The sequence below is a fragment of the Salvelinus sp. IW2-2015 genome, linkage group LG21, assembly GCF_002910315.2.
Source record: "Salvelinus sp. IW2-2015 linkage group LG21, ASM291031v2, whole genome shotgun sequence".
Classification (NCBI taxonomy): Eukaryota; Metazoa; Chordata; class Actinopteri; order Salmoniformes; family Salmonidae; genus Salvelinus; species Salvelinus sp. IW2-2015.
In genome coordinates, this window is record NC_036861.1 from 1,783,380 (window position 1) to 1,804,499 (window position 21,120).

General features: G+C 43.0%; 2 protein-coding genes across 2 annotated transcripts; both read left to right on the forward strand.

The window, feature by feature from the left end:
• Window positions 1–343: 343 nt before the first annotated feature.
• Window positions 344–5,361, forward strand: LOC111982480 (UPF0669 protein C6orf120 homolog). The gene is made up of 3 exons (XM_024014048.3): window positions 344–359; window positions 880–1,004; window positions 1,871–5,361. Exon 3 carries the CDS (start codon window positions 1,935–1,937, stop codon window positions 2,490–2,492), a length of 558 nt encoding a protein of 185 aa, XP_023869816.1. The 5' UTR covers window positions 344–359; window positions 880–1,004; window positions 1,871–1,934; the 3' UTR covers window positions 2,493–5,361.
• A 375-nt stretch (window positions 5,362–5,736) lies between these two features.
• Window positions 5,737–20,966, forward strand: LOC111982359 (WAS/WASL-interacting protein family member 2). Its single transcript, XM_024013918.3, has 8 exons — window positions 5,737–6,224; window positions 7,797–7,924; window positions 8,392–8,509; window positions 10,357–10,473; window positions 12,110–12,850; window positions 17,288–17,524; window positions 18,153–18,263; window positions 18,631–20,966. The coding sequence occupies exons 2-8, from the start codon at window positions 7,868–7,870 to the stop codon at window positions 18,672–18,674; spliced, it is 1,425 nt and encodes a 474-aa protein (XP_023869686.1). The 5' UTR covers window positions 5,737–6,224; window positions 7,797–7,867; the 3' UTR covers window positions 18,675–20,966.
• Window positions 20,967–21,120: the final 154 nt, after the last annotated feature.

Sequence of the window (21,120 nt, forward strand, 5' to 3'; positions counted from 1 at the left end):
TACATGTTTCACAAGGTGTCTGTAAACTTGCGGTGGTGGATTTTGGTATGTCTGAGATTTACATGCTGTTATATTTTCATTGCAGTATTACTCTGCAGTCCAACGCTTTGTGGTAGTGGGTGGAAAAAAATGGCTCCGTTTTTCAAACACTGATCAAACTTAGTTTTGAATGTCGCATTGCTGCTGAGAAAAATGTGGGAAAAAAACTTAATTGGCAGGACGGCAGTGATGCTGGTGTTGCCAAAGCAGAAATTAAGATGCAGTACAATAAAGTGACGTGGTAATTAATATCCGTCACTATGGGAGATTMTTTCACCTTGGTTTACAGTACCTTGATCTGATGATGCATTGATAAACTGGTGAGTCTTAAATTCCAGGTAATTTTTTTTTATACCTTTCTATAATCCTACGCACAGTGCTTGGGAACTGTAATACTACAAACCTGATCTTTGTCGTCTGTATATAGCGGGGTGGGGGACCGCAGGTCGAAATGAACATCATGGATTAATCAAACATTGTAGTGTGTAGGCATATTCTACAAAGTAATAATGCTGACATAATTCGACCAATGTGTAGCCACATTTTCTTTCTCTTTGTAGGCTCCTAAAATGTGTTTTTTTGGGTGCAGAGCTCCTTTAGCTACTACATTACTGCTGTGTGAAGCGTACAACCAAGTCTCTGAGGGGTGTGGGAGTGAACTTGACAATAAATGGATCAGGTTACTGTAATTAACTTATAGAGGACTGGTTAGGATCACATTGTCTATTTATATATCAGTTCCCATATGTATATTTKTAGGATGATGTGATTTAATATAAGTTCAGTGTTACTTGGTGGTTTGTGTTCAGTTATGAATGTGCTACTTTCCCTGTACTGTAGGCGGCGCCAGTGGATAAGTGTGAGAGACCCCGGAAAACGGAAGAAGTGAACTTGACACTGACTGGTTCGTTCTTTACTGGCAAAACAATAACCATTACTAMATTTGTGCTCGGAGCAATGTACAGGTGAGTAGTTCATGTTCCACAAACCTGCTAAATATTGTGATAACAGTAATTGTTGCTTCTCGTAACGTTAGCCCTGGAAAGTTCTTTGTGCTAGACTACTAACATTAGCTAGCTATGTAAGGTTAATTTAGCGTAGCCAGTTAGCAAGCTAGCATGAACGCTGGCAGCAGTAGCTTGCTTCTTGCAAGGCTGATGAAATGTAGCTATGTTGTTCGTATCAATCAAAATCTATTTGCATATGTGTTGTTAAATATATGTATTTTGCATATAGTTAACGAGCCACCAGTACAATACTCGACGTTTCGCTATCTAGCTAAAGTGTCCACATCATGGCCACGCGCTGTCAAACAATTGCTTTAGGACTATATTCTGCGTTAGCGCATAACTGAGTCTAGCTTTATAAACTATTTTGTTAATGGGATTAGCCAGCCTGTGGCTGCTCTAATAACTAATTCACAGGCCAGCGATTTAGACGGACATCTGCAAGTGAGCGGTTAGCCAGCAGTCAATGCAAGGCAGACAGACAGGGTGGGCGTAACGTCTTTACAGATGGGCTACTCAAGAAGTAACTGCTAAACATGTGTAGTATATTACAAGGTTGCAGAGGTCACACAATGCTGATCTTTAGAAGAAGCTAGCTTGCTACTGTATTTATAGAGCAGAGATAGTGCTTGTACTGGCTTGTAGCCAGTACAGTGATCTACAGGCAGGAGGTGTCAGTTTCTAAACATCCCTTAAAAGTCAACTGGCAGTCTGACACTGTCCTGGCTGAAGACCATATTGCCACCCTGAGGATTTGCCCAGTACAAGCTTTATCAGGCTTATACTGTACTGTAGGTAATGCATTTGTTTGTGTTGCCCTTCAGGTTATCAACAGATGGTAGAAGGTGGGTGTTGTCCAGTCGGTGACTCTGACCATCCATCTCCATTATGGCGCTGTGCAGCAGTGTGCTGGCTGTGGCATTCCTCCTGTCTCAGGCTGGGGGGTTCCTGCACTCTTTGGAAGAGGATGCCCTTCCTAAGGAGTGGGTGCTGCTCCACGTGGTGCAGGGCCACATCGGGGCGGGCAACTACAGCTACCTGCGGCTCAACCACGATGGCAAGATCATCCTGCACATGCGCAGCCTCAAGGGTGATGCAGACCTGTACGTCTCGGATAAAACTCTGCGGCCCAGCTTCGACACCTACAAGCTGCAGTCGGTCACCTGCGGCCAGGACGTGGTCGTAGTGCCTGGAGACTTTGTGAGGCCYGTGGGGATTGGCATTTATGGCCACCCGTCGCACCAGGAGAGCGAGTTTGAGATGAAGGTGTTTTACGATCAGACTTCTCTCCAGGACCCGTTCGATAAAAGGTCGTACCCCTCGGAGGAGGACCGGGGGAAGCAGAGATACTCACCAGCTCCAGAGGATGACTTCCAGGAAGAGGAGTCCATCTTCTGGACTATTTTAATTGGGATTCTGAAGATTATACTTGAAATTTTGTTCTAATAAATGTGTGCTGCTGCTCTCTGCCATGTGCATTTAGAATGAGTACACTTGTGGTGTAGTGGAGCTGAGCGCATGATGTTAACCTATCTGAGCCCGATTTCCCAAAAACATTTTAAGGCTAAGTTCATCTTAGACCCATAGGATGCTTTTGGGAAACCTGGCATTGGTGATCTGAACATTGGACTGAAATTAACCTGAGGGGAAGAAGCGGAAAATCAAAGGGAATATATATATTTTTTTTTCGTAATTCAATTGAGTGATTATCTTTTGATTAATGACAAAGGCAATGCCTCTATGTTGCTTGTCAATCAACCTCTTGGCTGAGGCTTACCTCTGTGAAAAAATGATTGAATCAAACCACTAGTATTTGCATATCTATATCAATTATGCCATCTGATTAAATGACTGGGTTATGGTGAATGACCACTGCTCTCCAAGCAAATACCATGGCCTAACAAACAATGGAAGTTTATCTGATTGGTAGTGCCTCGCTGGACGGACTGATAGCACTTCTTCATGGAAGTGTGCAATGAGCCTGTTCACTTGGAGTCATGTAGAGTTTAGCCAACCTGGGCCCGGTTTCCTGATAGCAAAGAGACTTAGGCTTACAAGTGTTTTAAAAAATATATCTTTCCTACAACGGCCTAAGATGTAACATACATTTCAGTGATAATGCCAGTGAAGCTGGTGTTTGGAGGATATATTGGCACGGATGTCTCTGGCTGGCAAACAGTGCCAATATATCCTCCAAACACTGGCTTTGAGGACATTATCACTTTAATACAATGGGTTACCAACAAACAAATAATGATTGACATTTTCTTATACATATTGAATTTATTCATGTAACGGATGTGAAATGGCTAGCTAGTTAGCGGTGGTGCTCGCTAATAGTCTTTCAATCGGTGACGTCACTTGCTCTGAGACCTTGAAGTAGTGGTTCCCCTTGCTCTGCAAGGGCCGTGGCTTTTGTGGAGCGATGGGTAACGATGCTTCGTGGGTGACTGTTGTTGATGTGTGCCGAAGGTCCCTGGTTCGCGCCCGGGTATGGGCGAGGGGACGGACGTAAAGTTAAACTGTTACATTCATACCATTTCATTCTTCCACAAGATCAATTCTTTTGGTCATTAATTCTATCGGTTGCCAGAGACGTGACCTAGTCCTTCACTCTTTTTGTTCTGTATCTATGGACACAACCCAGTTCTGGCTGGCAACGTTCTTATCTCTCGCTTGCTAGCTAGCCAACTATGGCTAACTTAGTCACGTCAAACAGTGCAGCCAGAATAACAGCAAAGTAGCTGCATTTGCGTTTGTTTAAGCTGTTTTCCAGAGACATTTCTTGTCAGGACACTGTTCAGATGAATTAGCCAACAACACAGCTAACACAATCCCTTCAAACTGTAGCTGGAAAGACTGCAAACTAGCTGTGTTTCGTTTTACCTATTTTCTATTGACATTTCTTTGTGTATATCCATAAAAATTATGCCATTTGATTCATGATTTCGACTGGCTGAGAAAAGCTGTCTGCCTATCTCGTCCCAACTCCCGAACCGTTCATTATTTTGGGACAGCTAGAGATCGAATTTCAATTTCGACTGGCTGAGAAAAGCTGTCTGCCTATCTCGTCCCAACTCCCGAACCGTTCATTATTTTGGGACAGCTAGAGATCGAATTTCAATTTTGAAACAATGTTGCAAATGTCAGAGACAGCAAGATTTATACAAATCTCCGCTGTTAAATCAAATGCTTGTCGAAAATAAATGGGAGATAGGCATTTCAACGCCATAGCTTTAGCCGGTGGTCATTTTTGGAATAGACACTGGCTGGAATGCGGTTTTAACCAATCAGCATCCAGGATTAGACCCACCCGTTGTATAATTCCCAAAACACTAGGCAGAGAGAACGTTCGCCAAGTGCGTCGTTGAGGCATGTGTCGATACTGACAGGATCGGAATAATGGCAACGCTGCTCTCTGATCAGCTTTCCGTTCAAATCTTACTTTAACGTTCTAATTATTCCACGATACTGACGATGGATCAGCTCATAGAAAGATCACATGGCTAAAATATTAGGCAAATCAAGATTTGGCACATAATGAAATGACAAATTACAGACGGTATCATACAAGTAGCAAAATATAACTCAATTTCTTGAACATTAAATGTATTTCAATATGATTGAAATAGGCCTATAGCTTACTTTATGCTATATTTTAATGCAGTCATCTCTGTTTTAATTTGAAGCATGTTTTTATACGTCGCTTGTTTGTATCAATTGCAAAGATGTTGGCATCTTTGTATTTGTAGTCAACTCCGTTCTGAAGTTATCAGCAGTCACAGAGGCGAATAAACCATGTGATTTTATATTTAGCGGAGATCTGTGTATCAAGTGACGCGGTAGGGCAAAAAGCATCTAATTTATTAGCTGTGCTACGAGTGGTCTAAGCCAGGCGTTCGATTTCGAGCGTTTAAATCCAACGAGGGTTTTGGGAAACAGCTCAAACGATGCGCCTACAAAGGTTCTAACGATGAACTTTGCCTTAAGATGCTTTTGTGAAACCGGGCCCTGTTCAATAGGTTCCAAATGGGAACAAATTACTTGAAATGGAGGCGGCAGGCACTAGCTGAAACTTGCGTTTCCATTTGAAAACGTTTGCTCCCATGTGTGCCTAATGAACAAGACCCAGGTCTAAATAGGTGTCCTGGGTCTGAATTATGCAACAACTAAATATCAGTACACCAGTGAGCAGAGATGTTCAACAGTGCCTTTTGATCTGTCATGTCTTGGGTGAATGGCAATGCAACATCTCATGCAAATGGAGTCATTTTATAAGATTTTCAAATAAAGATGTGATTATCTTTGCAAAATACCTAGTGTCAGATTGTCTATGTCTGGGATATCCACAATATTTTGGTCAAATTCATTCAGATTCACTAAGTGCAATGATTTCATCAGTTTGTTCACTTGACTGTACAAGTATCAGACTTATTGAAATTCATATATATGTGTTCATGCATGCATTCATGTAAAATATAATAATATTGCTCTTACAAGCAATATTTTACATGCATGCCATGAATGCATGCATGAACACATCTGACATGAGGCAAAAGCAAGAAGAGGACCCTGATCCACACAGTCGATGGTGTTCTCACAGAGTTTCTAAACTAATTATAGCTCTTTTCTCGCGACTATTCTACAGGTTTCATTCCATTTGAGGTCGCTGTTTTCCCAGTTGATAAACTCGTCGGCGGTGATCCTGTTACCTGCCTGCCTCCATTTTGTGTTGGACGGCCCAGTTCCGGGTTTCCAAGAAGCGACAGAAACAGTTGTGAAGCGAGAGTCTCGCTTTGCTTGCTGGTCAAGAGGAGAGCAGAATAAAAAGTATATGAAAATAGGATATAAACTGGAGTTACGCGTACCTCGAATTAGCTTTTGCACCGAAATATAACTTGTTTACAGCCATAATTAAGACGCCAGCAAAATTTCACTTGACAGCTGTCGCGAGTAAACAGTAACTTAGTTAGCAAGCTAACTTTGGGTATTGGATTTAGTTGATTTCACTAGCAAGCTAATTTAGCTGCTAGTGTCCCCCAGTTTTTATTAGATTTTCTTCGCAAGTAACCAAGAGGTGCCTACTGCCTGGGATTGTGTTAACTAGCAAACTTGCCACAACTGCAGTTTCCATTCATGTTGTTATTGAAGACGAGACTCACAATCCTTCGAGACAGGGTAAGTCACTGCCAATCCACCCAGCTAGTTAGATCAACATGTTATCCAGATAATAACTAGTTGACTCACTTGATATACATTTTTACCTAGATTGCTACATTAATTCAAACAATGTCCAGTTAGGTAGTTCAACTTTTAGGCCAAGAGGAAGGAATTGTATTTAAAAAATAATAATAATAACTTACATGTTTTTGGGCTCGCTCACCTGGCACCTATTGTAGATTGACAGAGCGTGCGTAGACATTGGCTAGCTACCCGAGACCATTTCTGATTTGGAATGTTCCCTTATCAAATCTGTGTTTACATTTCAGTAACAAACTCAGTCAAATTGTCTGCATATCAGAAAGTGAAATTCAAGTGACACTTCTGACTCAGGCCTGCTCGTTTTAGGGTTGCTAGTTTGTGTTTTATATGACGTTAGGCCCAAMATAGTTACAGACATCTGCACTTTTTTTACCTCCTAGTTTATTTCCCCGTCCACAAAACCATAAAACGAACTCAATTGGTCACATATTAGGTTAGAGAAGGAGCTGTACACCTCCCCTACCTTGTAAGAATGTCATAATCCTTTGAGGTTTTAACATTGTAGTCCATTGGCAATTCTCCAAGTAGGCACATGTACAGGTGGTAACTGCCAAAATAATGAAAACACTACACTAAATCAGGAATACAATGTATATTGAAAGTAAGTGCTTCCATACAGGTGTGGTTCCTGAGTTAAGCAATTAACATCCCATCATGCTTAGGGTCATGTTCAAAAATGCTGGGAAGGCCATTATTTTGTCTACCATGGCTATGCCCCCAGAGGATGACTGAATGGTGTGATGAGCATGAAAATGATGTTAACCGTATGCCATGCCTGCCTCAGTCACCAGATCTCAACACGATTTAACATTAATGGGAGATTCTAGAGACATTTTGATTGACATAAATGGTTGGTGCCGGTAGTGCAAAAACAATAACATCAAATCTTGTCAATGGATAAAATATGAAGTGGCGGGCTGTGCTGTCCACTCTCGGTTTCTCTCACTCGAGGTAGCAACTTACAATGGCTACTGCGTTTCCGTTCCTTATCGCCTCACTGGCAAGCTCACCTGATGACATTCCATTTGTTTTCCTCTTCTGTGAAAACCTGTTCAAACACTCTTAACCGGTAGCTTGTGGAATGGAGTTTAGGGGTGAGTGAAGGAGGGTGGGGTTTGCTGCCTAGCTGAACGTGCTGTATGTCTGTATCCACAATGAGCCAACCAACTGGTTTGGGGAGCTCTACTGAGCTGAATCATTCTAGAGTGAGTATATGCATGTAGAATTAGAGAATAGTTGTTTTTAGTGTGGTCCACGCCACCATTGTAGTCAACAACTACAAATAGAGGTGAATTGTAATGGTCTTTGAACAGATGTTCCAATGAAATCTTGACTCACCTGAGTTCAATACAGTCCACCAATGTCAAACATGACACTACAAGGATGTACAATTTTACTCTGACCCCAGTTTAGTTCAGGAGTGTATATTTTTGACCTTGTAGTGTGTATTTGAGTGAGCCCGAGTCTCTCCTCTGTCTTGTTTCACAGGAGTTTGAGAGTGTACCCAGAGCTGAGACAGTGAACAAACCTCCACCCCAAGGTGCCCACAGAGGGACAGGATGCCCGTTCCTCCCCCTCCTCCTCCAGGACCCCCTCCTCCCCCCACCTTCAACCAGGTCAGTCCAGCTCCTAAACCGATGCTCAAAACATGACAAAACTCACAAGTCCTCTGAAGGGTTTCTAGAGATTCATAACTACATGATAAATTAACTGAAGTCACTCATTATTTGCTGTTGTATTGTTAAGGATGATACAACACCTGCTGGTGTTAGATACTATGCCAAATATATTATTATGCCCACATTTCCCATAGTATGATTTCTAGGGTTGCTATGCCATGTTTTATAAAGGATGCAGTTTTTACCTTTTTAAACAAATCCAAACACAAACCAAAAAATGTCTAAGCTGGCCAAACACACATCCACGCTGGCACCATGTGGATTACTATCAGCTTGCACCATAATGCTGCATTGCCATCTATTGTATCTGTTGCTATAACGATGGTACCTTATGCAGTTCATGTTATTATCTTTGGCATGGTCAACCTAACTAACATGGTGGTTTGCTCATATCCTCTCCTCAGGCGAAGACTACAGCACCTAAGGCGAAGGGGAGAGGAGCGTTGCTCTCTGATATCTCCAAAGGAGCCAGGCTGAAGAAGGTTGGAGTGGTCAATGACAGAAGTGCACCTGTTATAGAGAGTAAGTAGCATAGAAACTATAGGTTTCCTATCTCCTAACTTTTGCACTCTCCTCATTTCTTGCTGAGACACACACACACACACACACACACACACACACACACACACACACACACACACACAGACTATACATGTATGTTTATGCATACATACAGTACCAGTAAAAAGTTTGGACAAACCTACTCATTCCAGGGTTTTTCTACATTGTATAATAATAGTGAAGACATCAAAACTATGAAGTAACACATATGGAATATTGTAGTGACCAGAAAAGTGTTAAACAAATGAAAATATATTTTGGATTATTCAAAGTAGTCACTGTTTGCCTTGACAGCTTTGCACACTCTTGGCATTCTCTCAACCAGCTTCATGAGGTAGTCACCTGGAATGCATTTCAATTAACAGGTGTGCCTTGGCAAAAGTTAAGTTGTGGAATTTCTTTCCTTAATGTTTTTGTGCCAATCAGTTGTGTTGTGACAAGATAGGGATGGTATACAGAAGATAGCCCTATTTGGTAAAAGACCAAGTCCATATTATGGAAAAAAACAGCTAAAATTAGCAAAGAGAGATGACAGTCCATCATTAATTTAAGACATGAAGGTCAGTCAATCTGGAAAATGTCAAGAACTTTGAAAGTTTATTCAAGTGCAGTCGCAAAAACCATCAAGTGCTATGATGAAACTGGCTCTCATGAGGACCGCCACAGGAAAGGAAGACCCAGAGTTACCTCTGCTGNATGAAACTGGCTCTCATGAGGACCGCCACAGGAAAGGAAGACCCAGAGTTACCTCTGCTGCAGAGGATAAGTTCATTAGAGTTACCAGCCTCAGAAATTGCAGCCCAAATAAATGCTTCAGAGTTCAAGTAACAGACACATCTCAACATCAACTGTTCAGAGGAGACTGTGTGAATCAGGCCTTCATGGTCGAATTGCTGCAAAGAAACCACTACTAAAGGACAGCAATAAGAAGAAGAGACTTGCTCGGGCCAAGAAACACGAGCAATGGACATTAGGCCGGTGGAAATGTTTCCTTTGGTCTGAGTCCAAATTTGAGATTTTTAGTTCCAACTGCCGTGTCTTTCTGAGATACATAGTAGGTGAACAGATGATCTCCGTATGTGTGGTTCTCACAATGAAGCATGGAGGAGGAGTGCGGGTGCTTTGCTGGTGACACTGTAAGTGATTTATTTACAATTCAAGGTACACTTAACCAGCATGGATACCACAGCATTCTGCAGCGGTATGCCATCCCATCTGGTTTGCTCTTAGTGGGACTATAATTTGTTTTACAAGAGGACAATGACCCAACACACCTCCAGACTGTGTAAGGGCTATTTGACCAAGAAGGAGAGTGATGAAGTGCTATATCAGATGACCTGGCCTCCACAATCCACCTGACCTCAACCCAATTGAAATGGTTTGGGATGAGTTGGACCGCAGAGTGAAGGAAAAGCTGCCATCAAGTGCTCCGCATATGTGGGAACTCATTCAAGACTGTTAGAAAAGCATTCCAGGTGAAGCTGGTTGAGAGAATGCCAAGAGTGTGCAAAGCTGTCAAGGCAAAGGCTGGCTACTTTGAAGAATCTCAAATATAAAATACTTTATTTTTTATCAAACAATTTTTTGGTTACGACATGATTTCATAGTTTTGATGTCTTCACTATTATTCTACAATGTAGAAAATACAAAAAATAAAGAAAAACACTTGAATGAGTAGGTGTCCAAAACTTTTTTGACTGGTACTATACATGCACAATTCTTTGCCACAAATGGCTTTCAACAATGTCAATGCAAGCATTATCAGCACAACAGTGTAACAAGGACATTTGTACCTCTGCTTTCCCCAGAACCAAAGGAAAGTGGTGGTGGCGGTGGTAGAGGAGGTGGAGGAGGGAGCAGTGGTGGGTCAGGGGGAGGCCTTTTCGCTGGGGGCATGCCAAAACTACGATCAGTTGGAGCTGGAGGTAAGCAGAATTCACTACATATGATTACAATGTAAATGGGGCCCTGTAAACTCAGCTTTATTTTTTTGCCTGGTTCTGTTTAGTTTTGAAATGTGTTTCTCTAGGCCTCCCGAGTGGCACAGTGGTCTAAGGCACTGCATTAGCTGTGCCACTAGAGATCCTGGTTTGAGTCCAGGCTCTGTCGCAGCCGGCCGTGACCGGGAGACCCATGGAGCGGCAAACAATTGGGCCAGCGTCGTCTGGGTTAGGGGAGGGTTTGGCCGGCAGGGATATCCTTGTCTCATCGCGCACTAGCGACTCCTGTGGCGAGCCGGCCGCAGTGCACGCTGACACGGTTGCAAGGTGTACGGTGTTTCCGCCGACACATTGGTGCGGCTGGCTACCGGGTTGGATGGGCATTGTGTCAAGAAGCAGTGCGGCTTGGTTGGGTTGTGTTTCGATGGACGCATGGCTCTCGACCTTCGCCTCTCCCGAGTCTCATCGCTGCAACTCCCGTATGGACAAGACTGTAACTACACTACTACCAATTGGATACCACGAAATTGGGGAGAAAATGTCCTGCTTGCTACAATTCTAATAGTCAAATTTCAAATAAATGTTTATTTGTCACATGCGCGGAATACAACAGGTGTAGTAGACCTTATCGTGAAATGCTTACATACCAACAATTTAGTTCAATAAATAGTTAAGAAAATATTTACTAAATTATCGCCTAATTTCAAGCAAATATAGTGTAGAGAATCATTGTACCATCTAAACTGCCATAACCAAAAATATGGTGTTTGAAGCTGGTGTAAAAGACTCAAAAAACTAAACTTAAGAACAGGAAGCATAGAAATAGCACACACAGAACAGATCTACCACTTCATAGACTTGCTTTTAATGAGAATGACATATCTATAACTCACATTTCTATGTGAATTTGGTCAGGTCGTCCCCAAAAAGTTACATATTGCAGCTTTAAAAGAAAAACAACCAAATTGAATGTTCTAAGTCCACAGCAATGCTTATTTAGATTTTTTTGTGTAGTTTAATGCAAGTTCGCACCAGCAAGAGACTGTTTGKTTAGCGGCCTTTCTGTGCGCTCGTAATTTCAGAGTTTGCAAAACAAATGGCCACTGGATTGATGCAAATAATCATGATATAATTCTGCCAGATAGGCTACTTTGTAGTTATGCCTAACATTTAATTGGGATCTCTACCAGAAGAAGGTTATCATTAGCATCATCGCTAACGACTACACAAAGTGTAGACATAAGCGCACACACACAAACACAGATGGGCATTTCTGTGTCATTTCAGAAAGTTGCATGAAAATACGAATCACTGATACATTTTTTTGTTCAGGTCTTATGATTAACTTGGGCAAATTAATGACTAAGTTCAATACATTTAGTTTTTTTCCTGCTAAGTTCAATACATTTTTGAATATTTTGTCTGGATTCCATGATTCCGTCCGTGTTCTCTACAGCATGGATTTTATAGGGCCCTATATAAATATGCTACTATAAATATACTGCAGAAACAGACTGGCATCCAGGCTACTGAATGTTCTACATTTGCCATGAAGCTTGATGTGTATGGGTGTATTTATGCATAGTGTTCTAAAATGTGTGTTTCTATGCCTTCCTTCCAGACGCCTCAGTGGGCAGATCCGCCCTGCGTCCCCCAGGCTCCAGACCTGCAGCCCCCCGGTCCACCCCAGGCCGCTCTACCTCCCCCTCCCCAGGAGACAAACCCTCCCCAAGAGACAAACCCTCCCCCCCGGAGCCCCAGCGCTCCCACCGCCCCTCTCTCCCCGACATCTCCCGCCCCCCAACCAGTGCCAGCTCCTCCCACTCCTCCACTGGGGGCATGAAACACAGCACATCAGCCCCACCCGCTCCACCTTCTTCGACAGGGGGCATGAAGCCTAGCACATCCGCCCCAGCTCCTCCTCCGCCGTTTAACCGAGGTGGTTACCGCAGCAATGTCCCGTCAACCTCGCAACAAAAGGCCCCAGTAGGCCCCAGCAACAGCCGGGAGAAGCCCCTCCCCCCGCCGCCACAAAGAGGCCCGGCTCCGCCCAGCTCTGGCCCCCCTCCTTCATCGAGACCGCCTCCTTCCTCCACGCGGCCGCCCACTGGGGGGTCCTCGGCGCCGCCCCCGCCTTACAGGCACCCCTCTGCGGGCACCTCCAACGGCCCCACGGGGAACCATGGTGGAGATGGGGCTCCGAAACTTCCCCATAGGCACAACTCACTGCACAAGAAGAACTCAGGCGGCAGCTACGGCGGACGCAATCACGCACCTCCTCCACCCCCCTCGCCATCTGCAGGACCTCCAGTGGGTGGCAGACCACCCCCACCCGCCAGGGAGCCCCCCAGCAAGAGATCAGGTACTAGAACACAGCTCAATGTTTATATTGGGGAGCCATTAGTCTTATCATGGGACTACCGTCACAAAGGGTAATGACCTTTTCCAAATCAATCCTTTCTTCCACACACAATTTCATGGTCTGAAAGGAAAGGATGGGTAGTAGCCAAAGTCTTATAAAATGTTGAGATGTCTATGTCCCATTATGGTGTCAGAGCATGGGCAGCGCCATTGAGTCGATTTTCTTCGACTACTTCTATGAGTTGGCAAACAAACTGAAAGCGGGCATACTGCTACCTGTAGTGTGTTGTTGGAACAGGTATGAGGCCAAGGTTGCCGATTTACTGCCACCTGCAGTTATGGAACGTTTGCTCACAAGTATGCAGTGCATTCGGAAAGTATTCAGACCCCTTGACTTTATCCACATTTTGTTACGTTACAGCCTTATTCTAAAATGGATTGAATTGTTTTTTCCCCTCATCAATCTACACACAATATCCCATAATGACAAAGCAAAAACAGGTTTTTAGAAATGTTTGCAAAATAAAAAAATAAAAAAATAAAGAAATATCAAATTTACATAAGTATTCAGACCTTTTACTCAGTACTTTGTTGAAGCACTTTTGGCAGTGATTACAGCCCCAGGTCTTCTTGAGAATGATGCACCTGTATTTGGGGAGTTTCTCCCATTCTTCTCTGCAGATCCTCTCAAGCTATTTTCAGGTCTCCAGAGATGTTCGATCGGGATCAAGTCCGGCCTATGGCTGGGCCACTAAAGGACATTCAAAGACTTGTTCTGAAGCCACTCCTGCATTGTCTTGGCTGTGTGCTTAGGGTAGTTGTCCTGTCTGAGGTACTGAGCGCTCTAGAGCAGGTTTTCATCAAGGATCTCTCTGTACTTTGCTCCGTTCATCTTTCCCTCTGTCCTGACTAGTCTCCCAGTCCCTGCCGCAGAAAACATCCCCACAGCATGATGTTGCCACCACCATGCTTCATCGTAGGGATGGTGCCAGGTTTCCTCCAGACGTGACGCTTGGCATTCAGTCCAAAGAGTTCAATAATGGTTTCATCGGACCATAGAATCTTGGTTCTCATGGTCTAAGGGTCTTTAGGTACCTTCTGGCAAACTCCAAGCAGGCTGTCATGTGCCTTTTACTGAGGAGTGTCTTCAGTCTAGCCACTCTACTATAAAGGCGTGATTGGTAGAGTGCTGCAGAGATGGTTGTCCTTCTGGAAGGTTCTCCCATCTCCACAGAGGAGCTCTATCAGAGTGATCGTTGGGTTCTTGGTCACTTCCCTGACCAAGCTCCTTCTCCCCCAATTGCTCAGTTTGGCTGGGTGGCCAGCTCTAGGAAGAATCTTGGTGGATCCAAACTTCTTACATTTAAGAATGATGGAGGCCACTGTGTTCTTTGGGACCTTCAACAGACCTTCCCCAGATCTGTGCCCCAACACAATCCTGTCTCTGAGTTCTACGGACAATTCCTTCGACCTCATCGCTTGGTTTTTGCCCTGACATGCACTGTCAACTGTGGGACCTTATATAGACAGGTGTGTGTGCCTTTCCAAATCATGTCCAATCAATTGAATTTACCACAGGTGGACTCCAAGTTGTAGAAACATCTCAACGAATCAATTTTAGAACAAGGCTGTAATGTAACAGTGGAAAAAGTTAAGGGGTCTGAATACTTTCCGAATGCACTGTAAATTATTGGCTGATCCCTCCTGATGACCCGGATGGAATCATGTGATCCTTACTTAACCATAGGAAGTCCCACCCAGTTGAAAGTCCTCAATGGCACGGCCCATGCTAAATTGGGCTTTTGGGCACTAAAGTACTCTATCTCTGATAATTAGGTCTGACCCCATTTAGTCGATTGTTTGGTCTATACGCTGATGGTCGACTAAGATATTGTATTTAGTCAAGCAGTGGCAAATGTATAATGAAAAAAATCTGGTCTGATTCATGCCTGTCTGAGTGGACTAATCCAGAGGCCATGGGGATGGCACACCAGTAGTACATTTACAGTTAATTACCATAATTTCTAATCTACAATGTTTGTTTGGTTACGGTCATTTCTGTTAATGCAGTCATTAAATGATTATTACAGTCTTACTGTTGTCATTGTAGGAGTGGGCACGTTGTTTGCAGAGCGCACAACCTAGGCTACACTTGTGAGAAGTTTTGGTTTATTTCATTCGATTTACGAGTTGACAATGTGTTCATTGTCTTTTGTTTGGAGTGCTATTGTCAATCTTGAGTAAGTACACGCTTCTCAAAGTATATTTTTCTTCGCCTCAAACATGAAGTAAACAAAGTATGTTTTTACATGTTTTTACATAGTCTACACTGAGGAACTATTTGAACATTCCTCAGTGTAGACTTATTTGAACAATCTTTCCAGCTCTCTCACTTTCGATTATTCTACCGCTCAGCATGAAAGGGGGAAAAAAAGTCATGTTCTGATCCGGTGGAAACGTCATAAAATAGGCCTAAGGATTACTTATTATCCCTTGCGCAAATAGCCTACAGCTGTGTCTGTTTGTCTGGGGCTCACTGGTGTGGGAAACTGAGGGCCCAGAATATTTTATACACTGTTGCAAGTTTGCTAGTTAATGGAAAAGGTTGCCGACCCGCTGGTGTAGCCTATTACCGGCAGCAGCGGGCGGAGGAGGGTCAGGAGTAGGTTTTTGTTCTTCTGGTTAGGCTATATTGATCTCTGGCTCCCTCCCGCTTTAGCAATTTGTGTTTTTTAATTAAAGCATCAGACAAGCTCAGTAGCCTACATAGTTCATTTTGAAAAATATATATTGAAAAATACACCTTTCAAAATTTCACACAATCGATTGGTCGAAAGAACAGATGACTCTCGGTCAACCAAGATTTTTTTTTTGTGGGGGGACAGCTCTAATGGTAATTGCAATATAACAATTGCTCCACTTTTTCAGACCTACATGAAGTAGGACCTAGGGGTTGATTTGGAATTGAGCATTTTGAATGTGCAGCCTCAAATTGTAATTAGATGGCTGAGGCCTCCTGGTTTCTCTGCCTTCCACAAGTTCTCTGGAATATTCTGGCATTCCTTGCGCTCTTGTTCTCTCTCTCTTTGCCAGCCTACAGTATCTAGTATTTCTTGCAACCCGACCAGTCCTGGTCCCTTGGGCATGGTCTGTTATTTAAGGACATACAGTGCATTTGGAAAGTATTCAGACCCCCTGAGGTTTTCCTCATTTTGTTACGTCACAGCCTTATTCTAAAATGGATTAAAAAAATGTTTCCCTCATCAATCTAAACACATTACCCCATATTGACAAAGCGAAACAACAGGTTTTTCAAAATTTTTGCAAATGTATTAAAAATAAACATACGTTTGTACCACTCAAGGACAATTTACATAACTATTCAGTCCCTTTGCTGTAAGACTCGAATTTGAGATCAGGTGTATCCTGTTTCCATTGATCATCCTTGAGATGTTTCTACAACTTGAAGTCCATCTGTGGAAAATTCAATTGATTGGACATGATTTGAAAAGGCACACCTGTCCTATATAAGGTCCCACAGCCCACTTGGAGTTTGACAAAAGGCACCTAAAGCACTCTCAGGCTATGAGAAACAAGATTCTATGGTCTGATGAAACCAAGATTGAACTCTTTGGCCCGAATGCGAAGCGTGACGTCTGGAGGAAACCTGGCAACATCCCTACAGTGAAGCATGGTGGTGGCAGCATCATGCTGTGGGGATGTTTTTCAGCTGTAGGGACTGGGAGACTAGTCCGAGATATCCTTGATGAAAACCTGCTCCAGAGCGCTCAGTACCTCAGACTGGGGCAAAGGTTCACCTTCCAACAGGACAACGAACCTAAGCACACAGCCAAGACAACGCAGAAGTGGCTTCGGGACGAGTCTCTGAGTGTCCTTGAGTGGCCCGGACTTTGGACAAACCTGAAAATAGCTGTGCAGCGACGCTCCCCATCCACCCTGACAGAGCTTGAGAGGATCTGCAGAGAGGAATGGGAGTAACTCCCCAAATACAGGTGTAGCGCCTCCAAGAAAGTCTCAGGCTTGTAATTGCGGCTGAAAGGTGCTTCAACAAAAGTACTGAGTAAGGGTCTGAATACTTATGTTAATGTGATATTTCATTTTTCTTTTTTACAAATTTGCAAAAATGTCTAAACCTGTTTTTGCGTTTGTTTAGGGGGTATTGTGTGTAGATTGTTGAGGGGTGGGGGACAATTTAATACATTTTAGAATAAGGCTGTAACGTAACAAATGTGGAAAAAGTCAAGGGGTCTGAATACTTTCCGAATGCGCTATACCACTTCAGTTTACTGTAGAGTACAGTACAAACATTTTTCAGAAAGTTACAGGTTGGAGGGATATGTTTGCTGCTATGTGATTTATTTTATCAGGCATCATCATGGTCTTACTATTGTGTGTGTTTGTTTTGCTACCGATGCAGCCCCTTCTGCACCCAATCCTGGGTCACGAAACGGGGGTGGTGGGCAAGCCCCTCTTCCCCCGCCCCCCTACCGGATCCACAGTGCTGTCACTCCCAACACCACCTCCTCGGAGCCACCCCACCACACCCGGGGGCCCAGGCCCCCTCCACCCCCTTCATCTTCCTCCCGCACCGGACCCCCGCCGCCTCCCCCGCCAATCCGCAACGGACACTCCTCATCCTCCAAGTCCAATATAGGTGAGTCAGGACAGGCTCATATCCTCCGTCGCCCTGTCCTGGTCGTCAGTGTCCACTGTACATTCTGGTTTTCTTGCAAGTCCCGTTTTTGAGCAACTGTCACTGCGTTTGATTAATATGATGTGATTGACGGCTTTTCATCGCTTTTTAGAATCTATCTTGTGTTGAGTATTAGCCTCCACAGACCTGAACACGGTCTACTTTGGAACACTATGGCCATTTGTTAGTTCTCAAACCAACAGACATGTTGGAGACACTAGTAGCCTAGTTGTTGTTGGTAGTAGATTGTCAGGTATTATAGCCCCATATTCAAATGCCAGCTCAGTAATGCAAATGTTCCTCTTGTATTGTGACYAACCCAGAGCATTCATAGAGTTCATAGTCAAATTAAAGTTTCCAGGAGAACTGACCATTGTGCATGGCATTGTTAATGGAAATTATTAGAGCAAGCTCGAGAAGTCAAAAATACATGACTTCTAATTTGTTTATATGCTGGACCAATGATAAAATGTTACTGTACTTTATTCATTCTATTACTGTACTAAGGTCTTGGCCTTCATTTTTTGCTAGTTTAGTGTTATCTTGATTTACAATGTTGTGTTGACCTTTTACCTTTCTGAACTCTCAGAGGATTTTGAGTCCAAGTTTGACTTCCACCCAGTGGAGGACTTCCCACCCCCTGAGGAATATAGGAATTTCACCAAGATCTACCCCAGCAAAAGCAATAAACCTGGACCAGGTACAGGCTTAAGCTTAATTCATTCTCTACACCACAGCCTGCATACATACTGTACACAACATCCAATATATGGCCTCTGCACTACTGTGTCACAATGTTATTACCATATGGAATGTCAGCTGGGATTGAGTTAAAGCGAATATGGGCTCTTTCAAGTCGTCTATCCGTGATTCCTCGCATTCTGTCGACTTGCCTCCTTTGCAATCATATTGGAGAAGGTCCATGGTCCCTTCCCTTCTTCTCTCATGCGTTTTGAGAATGATGCGAGGAATTGAGAAAAGATTTATAGAAAATAAAGAGCCAAACGGTTGTTTTTGGAGTTAAGAATTGACCTGATGTAACCTTTTGTTTCCTCTACTTCCTGTAGGCATGATCCGGGGAGTACCTCCAGCGCCACCATTGGCAAGGTGAACTATGGAATTCAGGAGCAAACGGACTTTAAGTCACTCGGTCTAATCAGAGGACGTTCAGGGGAGTGGCACGACACTTGAAACACACACAGGCCTAAACATAGACACTTTATATGACCAGCCAGAAACAAGTCAACCCCCAAACACTATAGAAAGTTCACTAGTCTTGTTCGACGCTACTTTTTTACAAAACCCTACACTACCAGTCGCTCTCTTTTCCACAAACACTTCAGACACTTCTGTTTCAGCATGATAGAACAAAACCGCTGAGGAACTGACCTGTTTGACTGCTGTGGCCACAAGCCAATCTTTCTGCAAGATGGCGTGGCGTTGCATTGTTTATACTTTATAGCAGCAGGACCAACTAAGAATTCTGAATACCATCTTTTGAAATGTGTGCATAATCCACGATGATGATGATGATGATGATGAATTCCTGCGATATATGAATTCATGTTTTTTTTTAAATGTTCTATCGTTAACCGCAGTAACTGTGTCGTCAGTAGGACAAAATATGAGACACGCCAACGTCGGCAAAAATGCGTTGGGTGTCAATTGGTATCTATAGTACGTGGTGTGTTTTCTATAGTTTTTTTTTTTTTTAAATGCCGCGCTTCCAGTGCCCTGAGGAGAAGGTGTGGAATAGAATTCTCTCCTACCTTGATGTGCCAATAGTTGGGTGGAGTAGAATGAGGGGCCTCACACTTAGGAAAGCTGTCGTTTGCTTCACGCAGAAATGGCTTCGTTTTTTTGGTATGAAACAGGGACAGGAGAAATTACTTGAATGCTTGTCATGATATGAGAGGGCGAGTCTTGCTGACAGTGCGTGACACAGTGTAAAGACTGTGAGGGGCATTCCCAATTAGATATTTGTTTTGTTCTTCCTCATGGCATTGCTCTGTGGCAGCATAACAGCTTAACCGTGGCGCCTGTGAATGCCATGTTTTTACACTAGAGAACAGAAAGTGCTGCTCTGATCGGTTGCAGTCTAGATTTATCTGAAACGAAAAATAAATGCGTCTTCATTTTGTCAACACTACGAAATGTTTCAGGGATCCACGTTGCCGCTCCTCTTTAATGATCGTTAGCTGCCAAAGCTCCTTTACTTTATTGATCAAGGAAGGCGTTTGAGAGTACTGTATGAAATTCTACTTTCACTTTGTTCAATGCTGTTCCTGTTTCTTGCCACAAGGGGGCGATCATGGATAAATTATTACCCTCATTCCTTTCTTTGGACCAAGGGTAGCTTTGCAGGGCTGTCAGTCATTCAACCCTGTCTTTCTGAAGTTCCTTCAAAGAACAAAAAAAATGTAATCTATTTTTTGAAACTAGAATATTTGATTTTACTGAGGTGGCCCTTTGGAATAGACTGTATCCTGGCCAGAGGGAAACCATAATGCTTGAGTTTTTAATGCATTCCTATGCAAGGAACGGTTTTGTATGTATTCTCACTTCTCGTTGGTAGGAACTAACCAAAAAGGAAACACCTAGGTGCCAGAAGAAGGTGTAGGGTGAAGTTGATCCTAGGTGCTGATTTGGGGTCAGTTTTGTATTTTCCCTACTAATGTTTTAAGGTTAGGATTGGGGAAGGGAATCTTATACTAGATCTGTACCTAGGGGAAACTTCACCTGGATCACCAGGGAACTATTTGGGCAAAATAGGCCCCAGAAATGTCATCATGGTGGATTTATATAATTTTTATGACTTAGGAGCTCCTAAATGTGTGATATCTAAACTGTCGTTACATTGTAGCTTTGTGATTTCTGTTATGATTCCACTACAGTGAAAGAGAACTACATGGACCAGCTACATGAGAATAGATTCCTTTCTCTTCTCCATTCCTTTTATGTAGTCCCCAGGCTGGTTGTTGCCTTACACATCTATTGTCATACTTATCGGTACCAGTGCATTTGATAAAAATAAAAGTGAGTCTATTCAAAATGCAATAAATAATGTATATTTACATAAAGTATGAGAAATATGGTAATCGTAGTTATTGATATATTTTAATGTTTGTAAAAAGCTTGTAATATAGGGAGGAAATTGATTAAAAAGTTTAACAGTCCAGTTGTGGGCTTTGTCTGACAGCCAGAGAGATGGGTCTCTTTGCAGCACTTCTCTGTATGTCTGACTGTGTGTGTAATTTGTGTGATTGATGGATATGTTTAGTCTCACACAGGTGACTCATTGACTATGTGTGATTCTCATGTTCTCACCCTGTTCATTTCACTTGTTAATCAACCATGTTTTATCATTTGAAATAAATATATGCTTTTGGGGGGAAAATGGGTACATGATTGTTTTGGTGTCCATTGTATTTGACTCTTTATCACCATCTCTATCATCCATCTTTTAAGCTTCTTGCAGGTGCAATTTACAGTAATTTATTGTGGAAGTTAACAATAATGTTTGAAATAGCTTACACAGAAACATAAAGAACTCAAAT